At 44.8% G+C, this 22,172-nt stretch overlaps 1 protein-coding gene across 1 annotated transcript in view; it reads right to left on the bottom strand.

Annotated features, from left to right (window-relative positions):
- The window catches only part of MYT1 (myelin transcription factor 1), a 53,833-nt gene that overhangs the window by 16,504 nt on the left and 15,157 nt on the right, over positions 1-22,172 (bottom strand). The window contains exons 8-15 of the mRNA XM_024219196.1: positions 20,202-20,315; positions 18,398-18,612; positions 15,702-15,826; positions 13,971-14,240; positions 12,110-12,264; positions 8,077-8,139; positions 7,848-7,916; positions 250-312 (exon numbers count right to left, since the gene is read on the bottom strand). Of these exons, the coding sequence (XP_024074964.1) occupies positions 250-312; positions 7,848-7,916; positions 8,077-8,139; positions 12,110-12,264; positions 13,971-14,240; positions 15,702-15,826; positions 18,398-18,612; positions 20,202-20,315 (1,074 nt within the window). The remainder of the gene's footprint in view (positions 1-249; positions 313-7,847; positions 7,917-8,076; positions 8,140-12,109; positions 12,265-13,970; positions 14,241-15,701; positions 15,827-18,397; positions 18,613-20,201; positions 20,316-22,172) is intronic.

Genomic DNA, 22,172 nt, shown 5'->3' with positions numbered 1-22,172 from the left:
ATAAAGAGAAGAAAAAAAAAAACAGAAAAAAGAAAAAAATAAACCTTTTTTTTTTAATTTAATAAAAAAAACTTTTAAAAAAAATCTAGAAAAAAAAAAAAAAAAAAAAAAGTCAGATTAAAGAGACGAAAATAGGCTTCAGTTGTCAGTAACATTAATGTTTTATTCAGAACTTTACAACTCTGCCCACTGCAGAGGAAAAAAATAAAAAGAGGCCATGGAACAAACTAATTTCAGTGAAGCTCTTACCTCCTATGTGATGCATAATTTCCTGTTATGTGACCAGAACCATCACAGCCAGGAGTTGGGCACCTGAGGAACAATGGGAAACAATGATTAGCAAGGGCTTGGCAGATTGATTGAAGGAAACATTAGGATAGCCCACTTTTTAAAGGAAGCGCTGGAGAGCATCTAACTGGATGCAGCTCTCTTTTTCCTTCCCTCCAGCCCCTCCAAAATAGTTCGTAATAATACACAACCCACGTTGTTCACACCGCAAATCCAAATGGAAACCATTTGAAAACGGGTAGATAGCGTTGTACAATTTAAACAAAAATAAAGTGAAAGGCTCAGGCCTATTTGATGATGGGCATTGGTGGGTGGAGCCCAAAACAGCAGAAGGCCTGTTTCTTTAGGTGTGGGAACAGAATCCAGGTATCAATTGAGTGAGGGGCAGGAAGACACACACACACACACACACACAAATGAACAGGGCTGGGGATGCAGGTCATAGGGTGAAAATAAGGGAAATCAGAAGGCGAGCAGAGAACCTTGGACAATGCCCACTGCTCCAAGAAAGAACCTGAGGAGTCAGGGGATACCACCCAGAGTAACTCTACCCAGGTCTGTGCATGTACAAGGGACTAGAAAAAAGTCGCATAGCCACACAGAACCTCCCCATCGAGCTTCCCTCCTCCTGGATTGATGGATGGCGAGGCTGATGAGAAGGTCTCGGCTCAGGCCTATATGAATTTATGGAGGGTGGCCCTAAATACACCAGGACAAAAGGCCCGCTCCTTCAGCCCAGAAAACAACTGATTCCATGGGACAACAAATGATACAGGGTTCAAAACAAGGGTATTGGATGGGGACTCTAAGCAGAGAACCCCAAACAGTGCCCACTGCTCGGTGAAGGAGTCCAAGGAGCCAGTGGATGCCACCCAGAGGACACGAAAAGATGAGGGAATGGAAGAAGGCCCCATAGTCACAGAAAACCTCCCTGCCAAGTTCCCTTCTCGTGGATTGGTAGATGACCATCTTGGCCAGTGCCAGGAGGAGGCTGATGAGTAGGTCTCAGCTCAAGACGGACAACTCTGGAGACTGAAGTTTACACACAGAACAGGTAAAGTGAGGGCTGCAAGAGTGCAAGTCCCCCCTGCTGTAATCTAATTGTCATTTTTATGTGTGTATTATCATTTGTATGCACTCATCACCATGGTAACTGAGCACTTCACAAATGCCAGTGAATTTAGCTTCACAGTGCCACCTTGAGGCAGGGAAATATTATTATCCCCATTCTACAAATGGGGAACCGAGGCACAGAGAAGTCAAGCGATTTGCTCATGGTCATTCTGTGGAAGAGCCAGGGACCCAGATCTCTAAATCCCCAGCCCGCAAATTAACCACAAGACCATTTGATTGTGACTGTGCCTTATCGCTGGTCTGACAGTACCTTATCTAGAGGTGAAAGGCTAGTTCAGTCTCCATGCTCATTCAGTCCTTTTCCTTTCTGGTAATACTACCAATCAGGGTCCTAGTTGCTTTCGGCTGTGGAACCGTTCTCAGTAAGAGCTGGCACTAAGACCGCTGTAGCGCTGCCAGTGCGGATGCTGTAAGCCAGGGGTCTCAAACATGCGGCCTGCGGGGTTATTTTCTAGAGCGGGTCTGGCCTGATGCGCAGCGGGGGCAGGGCAGGCTCCCTGCCTGCCTGCCTGCCCTGAGCCCCATGCTGCACCTTGCACTCTGACCCCCTGCACTGAACCCCCTGCTCCACCCCGCACAGCTCCCCCCACTGCCCTGAGCCCCCCCTGCACCCTGACCCCCTGCCGCACCCGTCACCCCTCCTGCATCCCAGACCCCAACTCCCTGCCCTGAGCCCCTGCAACAACCCTCTTGTACCCCCTGGGGGCAGGGAGGGGGCAGAGTTGGGGTGGGGATTTTGGGGAAGGGGTTGGAATGGGGGCAGGGAATGGGCGGGGCCTCGTGGAAGGGGTAGAGTGGGGGAGGGGCCGAGGGTGGCACGGGGGGAGGTGTCAGTAATGCGGCCCTCGGGCCAATGTACTAGTTCTCATGTGGCCCTCGTCATCATTTGAGTTTGAGACCCCTGCTGTAAGCCGACAGGAGAGAGCTCTCCAGTCGTCTTAATTAATCCAGCTACCGCTGCTCGTTGGGGGTATGCTGGTGGAACACAGCGCTGTCCACACTGGTGCTTAGATCGGTGTAACTTACGTTGCTCGGGGTGCGGTGGGGTGGCTTATTCACACCCCTGAGCGACATTAGTTATATTGACCTAAGCTGTAGTCCAAGTCACTTCACATGGGGCGTCATGAGTTTATGATTTTTTTTTTAACATTGCAATACTGCAAATCCTTCCTATACCAGCTATAAAGAAATGATTGGCTGTACATTTCTGCTCAGCTTTTGCCAGCTGTTCTTCATCTGAAGGTACAGCATCCAACATTCAAAAACATAAATGAAATTAAAGCATGAAAGGAAAAAAATAAGAGCACGGCAATGCAGCTCATTTCCCAACCTTTCTATGATCATTTAAAATGGCATGAAAGCTGGCTTTGGCTTAAACTGTTACCAAGCAAGAGATAATTGAGCAAGTCGAACAGTGAGTAATTAGGGCCATGGAAGCAGTGAAAAAAGTGTTGGAATATGAACTGTGATGAGCAGAACGCTCTGTTGCGAATGTTGTAGGTAATGCGGCAGAAATAAAAGTTGTCATGGGGACACACAAAAGATGCGAGTAGCTTTAGCAGAGGAAATGATTTACCTGCATGCCAGCCTGCAAATTAGCTAACAAAAGTTTTGAGTCAAGTTTCAGTATCTGAATGAGAACTCACTGGGGATATGTGAAATGAATTGGAGGTTTGCCATTTGTTTCCAATGGGAGTTTGAATACCAGAGAGAGAGTGAGAGAGAACTCCTTCCTGAAGATCCAGTCTCCTACACTTAGGCTTGTCTACACTAGAGAACACAGTCATTGGTGGCTAATTACAGGTGTAGACCCTACTCCTAGTGTAGACAGGCAGAGTGCTATAAGCTAGAATTTACACGAATGCAGCTCTCCCTGCCTAGCTGCCAGGGTAGGTTGCACCACTACAAACTACTGCTTATAGTGGCTTTGCCGGTCTACACTAGGGATGCACCAGCTCAGGTTACCCAGGTGGCTGTGGTTGGGTCACATCCCCAGGGTAGACAAACCCTTAGACTGTGAACCCTTCATCTTACCATTTACTCGTGTTGAGTGAACCTTGCTACACTGGTTGGACATTTTCTTAGTCCCTTCCTTTTAAGGCATATGGGCCAGATCCTGTGTGACTGAACCCCATGGGAGTTTTGCCACTGGCTTCACTGGGAGTAGAATTCATCCCTAAATGCCCAGCTATTTAAATATCTCCAAAATGTCCCCATAACATAATGCTCAAACGTGTAACGTGAATGTGGCCCCTGAGCCCAATCTATTATGAACACAACTACATAGTCACATCCCACACAGTCAACAATTTCGTTTTTGCCTACTACCGCGATGTACATCTCTGGCTTATTGGCAATACACTTGAGTGTCAGCGTGGAATCTACCATGATTAAAGCTGCACAATCCTCAGATAAATGCCTTTTTTTCATACCTTTTCTATAGGTGTCCAGACCAACTAAAGCGGAGATTTTGAAAGCTGCCTAAGCATTTGAACTAGAGCTGGTTGGAAAATAAAAAAACGTTGTGTGAAAATTTTATCCCTGTTTTGTCAGAAAATTTCACCTTTTTCAACCAGCTGTGATTTGGGATTGGAATGTCTAAAACTTTCAAACTACAGGCCTGGGAGACTACAGGGCACCAGGATTTTGCATTTTAAAATCTGAAAGTAGAGCTATTTCTCTGTAGTTCTAGGATTGTTTTAGATATGTATCACTGACGTCTAATTCCTTCTTGCCTCTCAGTGCCTTTAAAGAGGTGAAGAGAATTATCTGGTTTTTATTTTTAATTATCTTCAAAGAAATCATCCCTGACAGATACCTTGTATTGGATGTTTTGGCCTGCAGCTAATTTTTTATATCTGAGAGATTAACCCCTGAAATAGAATTTATAATGGTGCTGACATAGCCTGATCTAGAATTGTGAAAAAAGTGACACTATAATATCATTAATATCTTTGGAATCTATTTTCCCCTTTTATAAATGTGCTAAACCAGCACAGAAGCACAGACAAATAATAATACTCTATTAGGTTTGGAGATTTAGTGCTAGCCAGGATTTCTCTGGTTTGTATCACGGGTTGGTGTTAGCACCAGACCATTAATGTGTTCAGGTGAAAAATGTCAATTCGGGGTATCCATTGACCAACAAATTTTCTGAATAAATTACAGTTTCAGATACACCTGCAGCCAATACCTTTTTGCTGATCCACAGCGAATATGGTCAATGTTCCTAATAAAATGTAATGTTTCTTAGCAGTGGTGAAATAATCCAGTGGTCATTCTTTGGGCTACTATATAAAGCATGGAGGAATATTGCTTAAATAAAGATATCTTTAAAAATATTATCTGTATTGTACTTAGCACTGACCATATAGATACTGTGCTTTCCACCTCCATAACAAGGTATTAACATTAACTAATTCAACCTCCCAATACTTCTGTGAGGTAGATAGTCATTTCCCCCTCCATTTTATAAGACAGAAAAACATATGTAAACAAAACAAAATGAAAAAACACCACAAACACCACTTTTTCAAATCTCAGAAAAGGTTTGAATTTGATTTAGTTTGATGTTTCAGCTCAGTTCTTATTTTATCCAAACTACTTTTGCCCATCCCTACCTTGTGATGGAAAAAACCCCAATTCCATGAGGAAACACATTTCAGATTCAGGATTCCAAGGTGGTATTGCTATAAAGGGTAGTATTAGGATATGGCGGGGGGGAGGGTGTTGTTGTTGTTAAGGGGGTGGAATAGGTTTTAATACCATGCTAGTAAAGCAGCTATAGCTGTGCATACCTAACATCCCTAATTAGGTAGGACAGTCTCTAGGTTTTTGAATAAAATATTTACCATTTTCCCCTCCTGTCCCTCCATTAAGCATTCCTGGCCCAAAGTATTTCAGTGCAGTTAAAAGCCATGTCCCTATTTTTAACTTGGCACTTCTGGAAGAGGCCCCAAAAGCTGTACAGACATGAGGAAAAATGCAAAGAGAAAGGAATTACACCAGTCTGACTATGGAAGAATCCCTTGTGTTGTAATAAAACGTTTATTTTTAACATGACATGGGGCCACATTTTTAACACGTAAGCCTCAAGGACCACCTATAAAACTGTATTTTCAAGTGGTTATAGTATTTGTGGATACAACGGCTGCTTATATGCAATTGACCAATTTACATTTGCTCATATGGCACATTTGTTGCACATGCTCACATAAACTCAGTTTTGTTGTTGTTGTTTGTGCAGCCACATGTTGGGCAGCCATGTTTGGAAATTCGATACTGTAGGATCAGAAGTGAGAGAAAAAGTGATTGTGAAGAGCCTGATAATTCTGAGTCAATAATACATTCACCCAAAGACACACCTGAGTATCTGTTAAGCCTCTCAATATTTCTTAACTAGAACGTTTAGAGGTATTTAAACAGGTAAGCGTGAACACATAGCTGACCAGATGTTAAAGAACCACAACATGCGTTAGGATGGGGGGAGAGAGAAGTAGGTTATGCCTCATCAGGAGTAAGGAGCTTTCCAATAATTATATAAATTAGACTTCTGTTTCATCCAAGGGAGGCTCACAACTTAGACATGTCCTAGGATAAGGCTGAATTGCAAATTTGGTTGGAAAATAGGTTTTTGAAAATTTCAGTTAGTTGAAAACCCAATTTTCCACAGAAAAACAGTTTCAACGCAAAAATTTCAATCAGCCCGACTGAATTATCTATTGGGAGGTAGTGTATAGATAGGAGATCTGGGTTTGATTCTTCGCTCTGCCGCTCACCGTCTATGTGACCTTTGAAAATTTAAGTAATTTGCCCATTCTTCTGTTTCCCCTCCTATCCTCTTTGTCTTGCCTATTTAGATGGTAACCTCTGATGGGCAGAGACAGCCTTTTGCTATGGGCCTGAGCAGAGCCTAGCACAAATAGACCCCACTCTCAGCCGAGACGTCTGTATGCTACTGTAATACAAATTCAATTCATAATAATCATTATAATATCCACACAAAGCTTTGCTGAATCCGAAGTGAAAAATCAACCAACAAGAAAACAAATGGCACAGACTGGCTCCATCTAATATATATAGAATAATGATTCACAACGCTTTATTTTCCAGGTTTTTTGGAGGGATATTAAGTATCCTGCCACACCTTTGAAAAAAAAATCTAGAGGTTTGGCCTGAATTTTCCTTAGGGGAGAGAAGTTATGACAAAACCTGACAAACTCTCCTATAAGCCTTAGGACCCTTATTAAAGATTCTGAGCCAGAACCTCAGCTTGGGTAACTCAGTGTAGCTCCATGAAGGTTAATAAGGATTTGGGAGGGGTGAAACCGTGGGTAGAGTAGAGTTGCATACAGATTTCAAATACGGATTCCTTGATTCAGGATCATATATGAAAACAGTGCAAATCTGAACTCCAATGAAATGCTTTGGGCCAGTTAACTGACCTTGCTGGAACTGTACCTATTTGCAGCAGCTGAGAATCTGGCCCTATGAATGATGGTGCTTCTGCTCCCTCTCTCTCAAATCAAATTCCCATTGAATGTATGGAATTATCTCCCATTTGGTAATGAACAACCAGGGGTGGCTCCAGGCACCAGCGCAGCAAGCGCGTGCCTGGGGCGGCGTGCCGGTCACCATGAGGGCGGGAGTTAGGCAGCCTTCGGCGGCACGCCTGTGGGAGGTCCGCCGGTCCCGTGGCTTTGGTGGCGGGTACGCCGAAGGTGCGGGACCGGCAGATCGCCCGCAGAAACGCCGCCAAATCCGCGTGACCAGCGGACTGCCCTCAGGCATGCCGCCAAAGGCCACCTGACTGCCCTGCTTGGGGCGGCAAAAAACATAGAGCCGCCCCTGAGAACAACACCCAATGTTTTGCATGTAATTAGGTTGTTAGGTTGCTTGCAAAGAGCTAGCTTCCTTCTGATACTGATGGGTAACAAGTATTTTACCAACAGCAATTCTGTACAGGACAGCTATGGCACTATATAAAGTGTTTTAGGATAAAGATAATAGTGTTACATAGGCTACAGGAGCTCAGAAGGAGACACCAAGTGAAAAGAAAACAGCACATTTCCACTGCAGCCAACAAAAATCTGCCCCGGGGTTAAAATCATACATCTGACCATCGTCATGGAACTTCATCTTTCACAATGAGACTTTCTGAGCATTGATGCTCTTGTCTTATTATTAATATTATTATAATTTATTATTTGTATTACCACAGCGCCTAGGAGCCCAAGTCATGGACCAAGAGCCCATCTCAACCTTTCTCCCTCCTCCCCAAGCCAAGGGAAGATGTTTGGCTCACACACTGGGGATCCATGCAGGCAGATTTTGATTGGGTTTTCTAAAGATGAGGGGTAGGTGGAAAGCAAGAGCATAGCACAAGGGAGAAAAAAAAAGGAGATTTGAGTTTAGCGCAAACATACTTGAGGTCAGCAGAGTGGGCAGCCATGAGGTTTCTGAGGCTCTTGTCAGCAAGAGGACAACCAGAAAGGCTGAAAGAGAAGAGATGGAATATCTGGATAAGCCCAAAAAAATTAAGAAAAAGAGGGGAAGGGCGAAGGAAGGGGAGAAGGAAACAGAACCAAACCATCCACACGATTAAAAAAATATGTAGTCTAAAGAGTCAGAACCTGAAACAGTAGGTTAACAAACCTGCGGTGAGAGGCATAGTTTCCCGTGATGTGTCCACTGCCATCACAGCCTGGGGTAGGGCAACTGAACAAAAATAATAAAAAGTGTAAGTGCCAAAAAGAAATAAACTCATTGAAAGATTCATGCATGGGTAAAAACAGGGAAGAAACCTTTCTTGGTTGAAAAATAAAAGAAATTTGGTTGGTGTGTGGGCCAGGGCTCTTTGGGTAGGTGAAATACCGGTGTGTGTTCTGGATTTTGTTAGCACAACTTAGCATTGGCCTTGATATTTACTTATTAGTGTTAGCAGCCGGTAGAAATCTGTACAAAAAAACCCAACTGCTTCCTTTTTGGCCTGCTCTCTTTCCCTTTGTTCCCAAAAGGCCACGGCGACCTTTCCTTCTTTGAAGGAATTTGTGGCAAAATATGAAGAATGAGTAAAAAGATTGTTTGCTTGGGGTATTTTGTTTGTGCTTGTAAAAGGAGGAACTAAAACAGCCTGAATGTGGAAAACCAGCTTTACAGACTCAGTATTGCCAGTTCTCGTGGTTTTTATCGCAGTCTTGTGACATTTTGTTAGAATCCCCAGCTGCTGGAATCAGGTGATTATCTGCGAATCTCAGCTTTCATAGGATTATAAAAGTGTAGGACTGGAAGGGACCTCAATAGGTCATCTAGTCCAGTCTCCTGCACTCAAGGCAGGACTAAGATAAATAACTAGACCATTCCTGACAAGTGATGGTCTAGTTATTACAGCTTGCTTTCTTTCAGTTTCTAGCACTCAAGGCTACAGAGAAAAGCTTGAAAATGTGAATCCTAAATGTTCCATCACCTGAAGGCAAATTAAAAGACCTCAATTTAAAAAATAAATCTCATGATATCTGGGGCTTCACTCATCATTCTTGAACACTTCGAGTTGGCCATACTGCAGACAGATGGTTTATCCTGGCTTTGTTTTATATCTCTACCTTCCCACTGCTTCCCAATGAATCTTATAGGCAATGGGACACATGTAGTGGTTTGTGATATTCAGGAAATAAAATCCATAATGCTGCATGTGATTGCACAGCTACATTTGCTTACGGTGGGGCTTACTATAACAGTAGCCAAACACAGTCTTCAAATATGGATTCCTGGGTTCAGGACCATATCTGGGAATTAGCGCTAATGAAATATTTTGGGCTGGATTCTGGCTCCCACTGCATGGGTTTGCAAGGTACGCTGGGGATTTTAGGGAGCCATCTTCCTCCATCCTTGGTGCTCCATAAGGACCAATGCTGGGAGAGCCAGAGTGCCACTAGCAGTGGTCAATATGCCAAATGGGTCGGGACATGGCCATGGCTAGTGAAATGAGGCCATGTGACCAGGTAAAAGCAGCAACTTGGAAAGGGTTGAGAGATCCCTGCCTGTCACATGTCTGGGTGGAGTATATAAGGAAGAAGAAGCTGGGTCCAGGGGTATCACAAGGGAAGATCGTGACCTCTTGAGGCCTTTGGGTATTATGGTCAGTGATTTCAGCAGAGCTGTTTTATTCTGTTGTCTGACTATCGTGGTAAACAATAAAAAGCACTCTGAGGAAAGGGACTTCTGAAGGACTTGGGTGTGGAGTTTGCTTCCCTTCCCTGGCTGCTGGAAAAGCCCACCAGCCTCCAGGCCAGTGCTGGGGGAGCACAAGCTACACCTCCAAAGAGAGGTGCAAGATCTGCTTCTTAGTGAATTCCCACAGCAGGGCAGAGGCATTGTGTCTGCCTCGGCACTCCTGTAATATGGCCTCCCTCCCTGCCCTTCCATAGCACAGCTTGCCCAGCCATGGTACAGATCTCTACATAGAAACAAGCCCAGTGACTTAATGGTAGCATTAGATGGTATTATTCATGGTTCCAAATTTGGGGTCTGGTCCTATCCCTAACTGCCCAAGCTGAAGGGATTGTGGGAGTTCTGCAAAGACAATGCCCCCAACCCTTATGGGGAGGGAGTGTCTTGCATCAGCCTGGAGCAACCATGGTAGATGCACAAAGCAATAATGACAGGATCTGGTCAGAGGGTTGAAAAACATGGCACCTTTGAGGGTGTGGGAGAGTAGAAATATCAAGAATGGGTTGGGGGAAAGGAGATGGCTATACTCTGAACACAGAAAGAAGCAACCCACATCAATACACAGTGCACAGGAACTGGATAGATTCTTAGTACTAGGGCAGGACAACTACCTCATAGTTTGTCCATGATGATGGTCCTGGGACTCCCGTTTCTGATGCCCCACAAAACAACTTGTTTTATACCCTCTGCTGTTGCTGCCTCCACTCCCTCTGCATTATGGGACAAGGGGCACATGCAAAGGTTACTCACACCAAGATACAGAAAGGAAAATCAACCTAAAGTCCCCCTCACAGTAATAAAAAGAATATATCATCACTGGAACTACGATTAATTTACAGATGTTCAACCAACAATATACATTGCTGTGTGGCACTAGAAACTTGTATGGGTACGGTGGCCATAAACATGACAGAAATGGGCAACACTTTCCCAGACACTTGCTACCAGCATCTTGAGGTGACGCAGGGAGCACATGGGCATGAAAATTTAAATCGACATGACAAGTGAGTTTGCTCATGAATGGGCTGCATCCAGTGCATGTAGTTCATGGCAGAAGGATCAAAGAGGACTTGTGTCCATGGTATGGAAAGGAAGCTTGGAGCTGCCTAGAACACCAGGAAGATTCCTTTCCAGAGTTGTTCATTGCTATGAAACAGTCTCTCTTTGAATACTGCCAGGGGTCAGGGAGAACTTGGCTTACCCACCCCAGAAATTGATGCTCACACCATTTCTGGAAAAAAAAAACTTTAAAATTTTGCCTATGGGGTTCGTTATGTGTTTTGCTCATGTAGGAAGTATTCTTTCCCCTCTTCCTCTGCTCACCTGGGACTTCCACATATCCCCCGTTTCCTCCCAGCATCAAATACTCCCCTTCAAACCTCCCACTTGCATAGCCAAATAATGAGCTAGACTGAAAGAGGTTAGCGAAATGAAGGCTTGTTGAGCCCTTCCTACCTTATATTTACAAAGGTCAGAGTTACTCTGGAAATAAGCCTAGGAATTATAGCTCCATTGACAAGTTTACTTTACTTTGGGGATCAGCCTGCCACACCTTGCATCTGAACAGTTTACTCCAGCATTCCTTTAGAGTAGAGCTGGGTCCAAGCTGCAGTGTTTGGATCAGGATCTGAATTCTCCCTTTTGTTCACATGAGCAATACGGATCCAGGGTGCTTCATCTTCTCCTAAGGAGAGGGATCCAGCTGAAAAGTTCTGGATCCAAACTTTCCAAGTTTCTACGGGCATTTAGGTCTGGGGTTTGGTTCAGGGCCCTCTCAAATGTAGCACACAGTGCAATAGTATACAGTTGCGTTGTTTCAATAGTATACATTGTAGGGGCTTTATAGCTTTCTTCAAGGGGACTGTACTCACTGCTCTGTGTTGCCAGAAAACACTGTTCCACTAGCTGAGATGGCTGCAAAACTGCCTGCTTACCTGCCTTTTCAACTCTGAGCATGATGCACTGGGTTCTGAGCACCAGCTGGGAGGTACCAAGATCCCTTGGCCACATTGACTTCAAAGAATAGTTTAGCATCTCATACCTGAGGAGGCAGGGTGCTGGGCAAACTCTTTCCCTCGGTCACTGCACAAGTATTAATTTTAAGGGGGAATATATAGGGGAAATGGTCTCGGAAATTACGTTTTCACAGACACTTTCATGAATCCTGGGACTACAGAACTTTCAACTAGGTTCTTTTAATCATTACACAGTTCCAGGAAGACCATCTGGGATAACACTTCATCTTGATAATGAGAAGTAGTCAGAGGATGAGATTTCTCTTGAAGCTTTTGGTTTGAAGTGTTTGGATTAAATAAGACCATCACAGTATGAAACAATGTTGAACATTTTAGTTGTGTGGTTTTTTTTGAAACTGAGTCCCACCTCCCCACCCTTCCCGGCGGTCCTGAGCATTTTATACATTTCACTTTGGCTCTGCCGTCAAAGAGGCAGGACTTACGTGAGTAGCTCCTTCTTGATGTCCTTGGGAAGGAATTTAAGCTTGAAGTTGGTTAAGGTAACTTCCCCAGGGTATTTCCGTTCTTCAAAGTTCTCCTCTGACACTTCCTGCTCATCTGCTTCCGAGGAGGCAAACGAACGGGCTGCGGGCTCTGACTGTAAGAAACCAGCGGGAATAATACCTTTACTGATCTACATCCTGTGAACATGGCAGGGCTGAGGGATCAAAAGAGTCCATCTATCCATCGTAGGCCTTTCTATAGCTCCCATCATCTGAGCGCCTCGCAATCTTTAGTATATTTATCCTTCCAACAGCTCTGGGAGGCAGGGAAGTGCTTTTATCCCGTTTTTACAAATGGGAAACTGAGGCACAGAGAAGCTAAGCAGCTAGCCTACAGTCACACAGGAAGTCTCTGGTGGAGCAGGGAATTAACCCTAGGTGTCCCAAGTTGCAGGCAAGCCCCTACTCACTGGATCATCCTTCCTGTCAGGAATTCTAAACGTCCAGTGCCTGCTTCAGGTCTTGCTCCCACTGGATGTTCGCCAGTGTAATTTCACTTGAGTTGCGGCTGATTTACCCTGATGTCACTGAGATCAGAATGAGGCCGCTGGGTTTATAGTAATTGATTATTTCTCCCCTCCGCTTGGCTCATTATTTCACACTGCAGTCCTCTCAGTTAGGAGTGGGGAAACTCTTTTTGCCTGACCTTGCAGCCACTTGCACATTTTGGGTCAGATCTTTGTCCCCAGCTCCAGCCTTTCCGCCCCACTCCAGTGACACACAGGAGAAGGAGAAGGGCCCTAATGTGATGTTAAAGAATTCCTAGGGGATGCAAAGCAGGCATAGCCAGCTTTATGCCATCTACTGCAGAGGGGCTTTCCTGAGCAGGCTGGGATAGGAGGGGGCATGGTCTGAGCATGCTGTACTGTGGTGATCCCTGGCTGGGGGAACAGTCCCTAAGGGATCACTCCAATCTGCATAATTTAGAGCAGCTGTTAGGTTGCTCTAAATCAGGAGTCGGCAACCTTTGGCACGCGGCTCGCCAGGGTAAGCACCCTGGCGGGCCGGGCCGGTTTGTTTACCTGCCACATCCGCAGGTTCGGCAGATCGCGGCTCCCACTGGCCGCGATTCGCCGGCCCAGGCCAATGGGGGCGGCGGGAAGTGGCGGCCAGCACATCCCTTGGCCCGCACCGCTTCCCGCCATCCCCATTGGCCTGGAGCGGCGAACCGCGGCCAGTGGGAGCAGACACGGTAGGTAAACAAACTGGCCCGGCCCGCCAGGGTGCTTACCCTGGCGAGCTGTGTGCCAAAGGTTGCCGACGCCTGCTCTAAATTATGCTGGGTGGCTGATTCAGCCCCAGGACTAGGGTGGCAGAAAGGTGGCTTAGAGCTGTTTCCCCTTTCACCCTGTATCCTGTGCTGGGTGCAGTCTGACTGGACCCAGGGATCTGGGCCAGAGGGTTTAAAATTTGCATGCAACTTCAACCTTATCATGTCTGCATTCTACTCGGGAGAGACGGTGAGAAAAGGAGCAAGAAAGAGGAAGAAAACAACTAACAAAACCAGAATGAGAACTGGAGAATGGAGTGGGCAGAGTGAAAAGTGAACACAGAGAGGCTGAAAAAGGATAGAGAGGCAGGGAGAGAGAGAGAGACAGAAAGTAAAACTAAACACAGTATGGGTGGGATTTTCCAAAGTACTCTGCACTGGCCTAACTCTTCCCCCATTGAAGTCAATGAGTGTAAAGTGATCCAGGAAGCCAAGAGTCCCTGGTCTCTAGAGTGGAAACTTATTGCTACAGATCACTCTCTGCATCTCAGTGGAAAAGGGACCTAATTGCAAGGTCCCATCACTGCTCACCTCTTCTGGCTCCTCTTCCCGCTGACGATTTGGTTTGGTGTAGTCAATGGGGCCATCCCATTCATCCTGACGGGAGGTCTGGCTGGACTGGGGTGAGGTCATGGTGCTGCTAGTGGCACTCGTGCTATTTTGGCGTTGGGACACATCTGGGGACTTCACACTGGGACTGCTGCTGCAGCTGCTGCTGCTGGGGAAGGTGCTCTCTCGTTTGCGATGCTTGTTCATGCTTAGGTCCAGCGTCCCGTTTTCATCCACCTCAATGTCCATAGACTGAAAGATTGGGGACAAGATTCTAAATGAGCCACTGCAATCAGTTTTCGGAGTGTATCTTTTGCTTTACAGGGCAGTCAGGGGCCTAAAGCAACATGGAATAGTGGGCACCAGCATGCCACCCACTTTCTTCAAGCTCTGACAGTCAATGGGATGGAATGGAGCAGAATGGGATTTCCTCTCAGAAATGTCCCACGTGAATATGTCCCAGCAGTGAATGCAACATCTGTTTGGAAGGGATGCTTGTCTCGGACAGGGACTTTGTATAGTCACGTCTCCATACCATGTTCTACGGACACTGTTGTGGATACTGACCTATTTTCCAAATGAACAATCAAGGACTTTTTCTTCAAAACAGGACATGCCGAATAGGCAAAAGATGTACAGTGTACAGCAAAAGTGGCAACGGAGCTAGCACAGGCATTCATTATTTTAGCATGCCAGCGTGTTACTCCCAATTTTTCAGTTTAGGCCTCATTCTGCAAGGTGCTCAGTGCCTTTTGATGGTGCTAAGCGCCTTCTGTTGCTTGAAGTACAAGCATGCATTACTACTAAGGAAGTGCTCCACTCCCTGCCATACCAGGGGCTTGTGAAGTCAAGCTCCAATAGTACCAGTCCCATCTAGGCTTCAAGCAGAGCTGGTCAGGAATTTTCTCTCTAAATGTTTTCCACAGAAAATTTGGCTTCCTCAAATTTGACATTTTCCATTTTGAAAAAAAAAAAACAAAAAAACCCCCCACCATTGATTTTCCACTGGGAAAAATTGAAATGAAACATTTAATTGAGGGTAAGTTTGACAATAACCTGCATTCACTTGAAGGCCAAGACCATAACAGGGTTCAAAAAAAAGAACTAGATAAATTAATGAAGGATACGTCCATCAATGGCTATTAGCCAGGATGGGCAGGAATGGTGTCCCTAGCCTCTGTTTGCCAGAAGCTGGGAATGGGCGACAGGGGATGGATCACTTGATGATTACCTGTTCTGTTCATTCCCTCTGGGGCTCCTAGCACTGGCCACTGTCAGAAGACAGGATACTGGGCTAGATGGACCTTTGGTCTGACTCAGTAGAGCCAATCTTATGTTCTTATGATGCGGTGCTTCATGGGAGCTGTAGTTAAGATGCCTCCTGTTCTCCTCTATTGGCTGGGCTTCCTGACTAGAACTACATCTCCCACCATGCATCAGGGTCTCCCCTCTGCCATTTCGGAAATCAAAACTTTTCAGAGCCTTTTGTTCTGTATAAAGTTTTGGCATTTTGTCCTGATTCGGGATGAAAACTGATGTCAAAATATCCACATTTCCCTCAGGCCAGAAATTCTGATTTTCAACCAGCTCTGGTTTTAAGTACATTGAAGTTAATTACCTGAAGATCTTTTTTGAACAGTGTGCCGTTTACATTGGCTTTGCTGTTGTGGATTTTTCCCTCAGCCCCCTGCATTTCCTTGCAGTCAAGCTCACCTTGCTGGGAAGATCCTGCTGCTTGGTACTGAGATTTTCTGGCATTTCCCAGCAGCGGGTGGAGAGATTTAAAATGGCGGTGGCAGCCATATGTGCGGCCTCGGCATCGTGAGAGTAGTCGAAGCCTGTAGAGGAAGATGAAGTGCTCTTCACATAACTGCTGGAAGGGCTGTGGCTGGGGGAAGAGGCCTTTGGAAAAGGTTTAGCTGCAAAAAGGGAACAATACAGGGCTGATATATAACTTACACATGAGAGTTATAGGCAAATCAACCCCATGCCACTGATTTCAGTGTATATGGATACTGCAATGGCAACCCTTTACTTCTTATAAACCTGTCAGCAAATGTAGTGCTCCTGGAACTGAAGGTGCTAACAGCTGGGGACTCAAGCTCAGGTGTGCTAAGGTGAAAGGTTCCTGCATTAACTGACTGCACCATCAAATTCCCAGAATACTGTAGCCCTCTTCATTAAAACCATACTCCTCTACTATCCTGAGGGCTTCAAAGGGGAAACAATAGTGAATCTTCACCTGTTTTTTTTCTCCTTTGCTTTCTCAAAACTTTTACATCATATAATTATACAAACATATATAATTGTATTTTTTTTTTAAAAAATCACATTTTAACAGCAAAACCATGCCAATCACAGCTATAAAATGTGACTTTCTGATGATGACAGCAGTGAAATATGGCTCTTCTGACAGCTGGTGTAGCTGAACTAAATCTCCTAGAATATATTCATGCTGTCTAGACCTACATTGCCCTGTACATTACTATAAACTGAGTCTGACCCTGCCAGGCGCCGAGCACCCTCGACTCCCATTGAAACTCCGTGTCTCCGTGTAGGCGGAGGGGTTTTCTCACATGGATCCACCTGCAGGATGGGCTCTGTACTTCCAAATTTACATGCCAGATCCTGATGTTCTTGGTCAATTTTTCCTTTGCCCTTGTCCAACCAAAACTCCCATTAACGTCAGTGGGAGTTTTGCCTGCGAAAGGCCTGTAAGATTTGGCCTATGTTCACGAAGCAGCTTGACAAGCTCAGATGAAGGTGCCATAGCAAAGCAAAATGATTTTATTATTCCCATTATGAACTCTAAAAATAAGACAATATAAACTGCTAAGCTTTTCGAGGACCGCTTCCCCCCTCATTGTGTGTGTGCATAATGCCTATTGACATTAATAGGAGTTATGTGCACACATCCCTCTGGATGAAGAGCTCTTTAAAGTAAGTCCTTAATGAAAGGAACAGATTTGCCTGCTATGATTGGCAATCATATTAATCTTGTTGCTCTGATTAACCCATGGGAGTCTTGCCCAAATGGTTATTCTGGTGCGTTACTTTTTTTTTTTTTTTTTTAATTTCTGTCCAGTTTAATCCATGTATTTTGGTGGGGTCGGGGTATTTGCAAGCATAACCTGACAATATCCAGAATGGTGAGATGCCAATTTCAATTTCACACTGTACACTCAGCGATGCTTTTCCATTTCAGAAGTATTGCTAGCACTAATGGACTTGCAATCAGCAAATTAGTAAAAATGAGTGATGAGAAAAAAATAGAAGGGATTATCCTAGTGGGGCTGCTGGAATTATTTTTGTCAGTACAATTACCCTGAAAATTCTTTGCGAATATTGCAAATAACACAATCTATTCAGCAGCAGAATCACTTGTGCTGGGAAACAAATTACTTTTCCATCAGCCCTAACCCAGGATGACAGTGGCAGTTGTGCTCTCTGGCCTCCATCCAATTTCATTGTCTGATCCTTTACAGATTTAGTACTGTAATAAAAGGGAGCTTCCATTGTAGTGCAACAACCAGGATGCTTTCAAGCATGAGCACTTTTTAGAGAGCAGCTGCGTCAGGATTAAACAGGACTCTGAAAGTGGGATTAGCTACAAAGAGAAAGCCCTCTTGAGGCTACTGACTTCTGCAAACTGGTTTCCTAAATCTTTTTTTTTTATGCTTTAAAAGATGGATTCAGCATGCATGTGTGGAGACTAATGGAGTAGGAACATTAAACAGTGAAACCGCATGAGTCTGCACTGGCCATCCACTACAGAGGTGTAACATACGATTGCTAATTTTAGCCCACCATGTCCATCTCAACTCCTACACCTAAAGGTCCATCCTCAGGGGGGTTATTTGATCATTTCATTTTATACATGCATCTAATTGGAGGCTTCCTTTGGTCAATGGCTCTGCCAAGTCATGCAAAATCCTTGGTAGATAAGAGTGGTAGGTAGATAAGATAGATAAGATGTTAGATAACTGATGGCTAGACGGTGTATGATTAATACAATATAATACATGAGACAAACAGAATATCTTAGTTAGATATCAGATAGAGAAGAGATAAAATATAAGCCAACTAGCTAGAATAGAAACAGATGGATGAATGGAGGAATATATATGAGTTGTAAGATATTGGGGACAAACTGGAGGCTACTGTGTAATTTATCCCACCTATAGATATTGTTCAGATGAACGTACCCAAGGCTGGATGCAATTCTCCCCAAAGCTGAAGCCAAAGAAACTGTCCTTTGGGCTAAGGACTCCATAGACAGCTGTTCTTATTTGTCCCATCCCCTTCACTCAAACACACCCTCCCAAGAGCCACAGTATTTTCTGGCCTGTGATATTTGCTGATAAAGTACAGAGCACTCAGCACCAAACCCCTCACTCGTCCCAACTTACATTTAAAGGCTTTCGGTGAGGTTTCGCTAGTCTGAATCTTTGGGGCAAGCATGCGTTTGCCAAAAACCTGAGCATCAAAACTTGCATAATCGAAGGTGACCTTGGAGTACTTCTCCAGCTCCTTGGCCAGGTTGGCCCTAGGGGTTGCTGGAACCATGTTGGGCCTGTAGCTCCCATACTGAGGAATCTCCAGCTGCTTCACAAAGCACATAGGCCTGCAGATTAAAAAAAAAAAGAACCAAAACCTAACAATCAACAACACTTCTCTTTCATTTCCCCGCTTTGTAAGTGATTCACAGTGAAAGCGCCAAGCCATATCTTTTCTCCAGAGGATGGTTTACGAATATTATGCCCAAAACAAAGCAGGATCATTTCTTCATAACTCCGTTCATGGGTTTATCAGGTTTTCCTTACAAAATACGATGTGGTCCAGATTCTGATTTCATTTCCTCCAGACTCACACCAGAGAAACAGAGATCAGAATCTGACCCTGAGCTTCTAAAGAGTAGGGCTGGAAATTTCACATTCGTAATTCTTGCACTGGATCCAGTGATGTTAATTGCATAAATCACAATGCAACCTTTTATTGTGGGACACGGTGTCTATGTTTTCTCTTTGCCAATAGAAATAAAATCTTGGGGTAGTGCTGTCCTTTGGGAGAGTTGAAAAGAAATGGCATTAAATATTACAAAGAGAGCAGAGTTAAGCTCAAGTCACCACTGTAGGTTTGACTCCACAGTGAATATGAACACACAATAAAGGAAGGCCGCTACCCTATCTGCAGAGTCTCTTTTAATGACCCACTTCTGCTGTGCAGCCCATAGTGAATCAATTTGGCTTGCATATAAATTGCCTATTGTTATTCCCCTTCCTCTAACCTCTTTCCACTGGTTATTCCTTAGACTGTGAGCACCTTGGGCTTAGCACATAGTGGGGACTACCACAAATAAATAAATAAATCAATAAATAATGCTAATGGTCTTTTTTTTTTTTTTTTCTTCCAAAGATGCTGAGCACTCACAACTCCTGCTGACCTGAGTTTTCAGCTGTTCTGGAAAAAAAAAAAACCCATCAGAGCTTGATGCTTCGCTGAGCTGTGGCACATCAACATTTAGAAGGGTTTGCACAGCAGTCTTGCCTTAGTGCTCTCATTGTAAACTAACTAACCATATTACAATCCAGGTATAGCATCATGAATCACAAAACTGTGTAGGCAAGGAATCATCAGGGACATCCTTAGTGCTGGCCAGTCCTCATCCCAGGCAGATCAGATAAAACCAAAACAAATCAATCAAATCATTCAAAAATGATTACACTCCCTTCGAACCAACGGGGTCCCATTTCTGCGAGCCATGTAGTCAAAGAAAGACAAGTGTTGAGGTTTATTTAAAAAAAGCTGCGACTGAATAATTTGTATGTGGCCTTAAAAAAAAAAACAACCCCCTACTTATAATGCTAATATAATAGCCATAATTCTCAGGCAGTTTGCATTGTAGTGTAATCAGCACAAGTGCCTTCTGCTGTACTGTTAAAACCCTTTGGCCTGTAGCCTCAGCATTAATTGATGCTACAGAAGCAATTCATTGTCCTGGATGCCCTCCATGGGATCATCAATTAAATATCCCCGCACCTTGGAGAGACCTATGATCACAATAACAGGCATCGGCAGTACCAAGATACAGCAGTACATGGATGGATTGTGACAGGGTGCTTTTTGCAACAGATTTTACATTATTTTATTTTGGGTGGGAGTTGGGGTTGGAAGAAATGTTGTTGCAAATCCTTTGTTATAAATCTAGCATACCTGAGTATCCGGTCAGAATTGGAGCTACTCTTAGAGGGGTCACCGGCCTGCGGCTGTTGTTTTTCATGAGATTTGGCTAATTTTTCAGCAGCGGCTATGGGGCACCCAGATAAACTGTATGGAATTAAAAGAGAAAGAAAGAAAAAGCTAAGCATGAGGAACTGGGATGAAGATCTCCATATGCTTTACAGACCAGGATATGCACTGAGCCCATGAGAAAATCTCTTTATTTTTATTAGCAACAAGAGTCCTGTGGCACCTTATAGACTAACAGACGTATTGGAGCATAAGCTTTTGTGGGTGAATACCCACTTTGTCAGACGCATGTAGTGGAAATGTCCAGAGGCAGGTATAAATATGCAGGCAAGAATCAGTCTAAAGATAACGAGGTTAGTTCAATCAGGGAGGATGAGGCCCTCTTCTAGCAGTTGAGGTGTGAACACCAAGGGAGGAGAAACTGCTTTTGTAGTTGGCTAGCCATTCACAGTCTTTGTTTAATCCTGAGCTGATGGTGTCTGGAAATTTCCACTACATGCGTCTGACGAAGTGGGTATTCACCCACAAAAGCTTATGCTCCAATACGTCTGTTAGTCTATAAGGTGCCACAGGATTCTTTATTGCTTTTTACAGATCTAGACTAACACGGCTACCCCTCTGATACTTTATTATTAATTATTAATTATTATTATTATTATTTGGCATTCAGGCATCCACAGTGACATTGCTCAGAAACAAAAGTTCAGAAGCATTCAAAGAACCAGGATATGGATGAAAAAATATCAATAAACTGGGTCGAGTTCCTCAAAGAGAGAATGAGGGAGGTATGGTTCATTTGGAGAAGTTTTAATAAATAAATGGAATTCCTTCTCCTTACTTGTTCTGGTTCCTTGCTTAAGCAAACATTTCCAGGGATGATTTCAGTGGAAAATGTGCTTTGTAGATGTGCAGTTGTGTCAACATCTACTTGTACTGGGGGGTTTGAGTGTGACTTTTACACACGTTTGCCAGGACCTACATGGATGGGGCCTGAGTGTGGCTTTTAAGCCACAGCTGTCCATAGGCTGTGGTGTGGCGCTGCCCTGTCCCAAAGGAGTCCCAAAAAGATTCTGCCTTGAGAGAGGCACAGTCCCTCTTGGCGCAGCTCCTTGGACATGGGACAGATTGCACCCCTGGGTGTATGAGCCCAATTCCATGGGCCATTGCTACAAGGGTGGGTGATGGAGCCAGGACCCTTTGTGGAGTCCTGTTTTCTGCAGGGGAACAGAACACACCCACCCCGTGTAGGGAGTGAAGGAGCTGCTGTTTTGGGCAGCCATGAAAGGGGTGGGGAGGAGAAGCTACTTATTCCCCGTTCTGCCCTGGAAAGGCTGAAGAGGAGCCACTCACAGCCTAGGCCAGGCAGATCCTGAAATGCTTGCTATGATTGGCTGTAACTCAGTATTACAGGAGAGGCTCCCATTTTAGCACAGCTGGATCCTCCAGGCCTTGACCATCCCCCTTCAGATGTTTGCAGTGGGGATCCTGCCCCTTCCTATCCTAGCTTGGGGGGGGGGGGCGGAGGTCCTGAGAAGGTTTGGGCCACCTCTGTGTCAAGCACCTCTCTTCTGTCCCCACTGTGGAAGCTCCTCTGTCAGAACTCTGCAGGGTTCAGTCTCCACGCACATGGAGATGGCGGGGCAAGAACAGGTGAAGGGTAGGGCCTGGCGTAGGCAGCCCGCAGGCTGACACTGGATTCTCCCCTTCACACCTGCAGGGGAAGCTGGTGGAATTTCCTGTGGAGAGAGTCTGCAGCAACTTAGATGGCTTCCCTTCTCAGTGGCTTGGAAAACATCCCCCTCAAGCCCAAAGAGTGGCTCTGAATTAGCTGATGCCAAGGCAGCCACTAGCAACCTGGCCCCTGTAGAAGCGATTCTCTCCAGGGGTAAGCGGGAGCCAGCGGGCCCTGGCACTAATGCAGCGGCAAAGGGCCTC

The sequence above is a fragment of the Terrapene carolina genome, unplaced genomic scaffold, assembly GCF_002925995.2.
Source record: "Terrapene carolina triunguis isolate 2854851 unplaced genomic scaffold, T_m_triunguis-2.0 Scaffold130, whole genome shotgun sequence".
NCBI classification, from domain to species: Eukaryota; Metazoa; Chordata; order Testudines; family Emydidae; genus Terrapene; species Terrapene triunguis.
The sequence above is the reverse complement of the archived record's forward strand: the minus strand, read 5'-3'. Positions and strand labels throughout refer to the sequence as shown.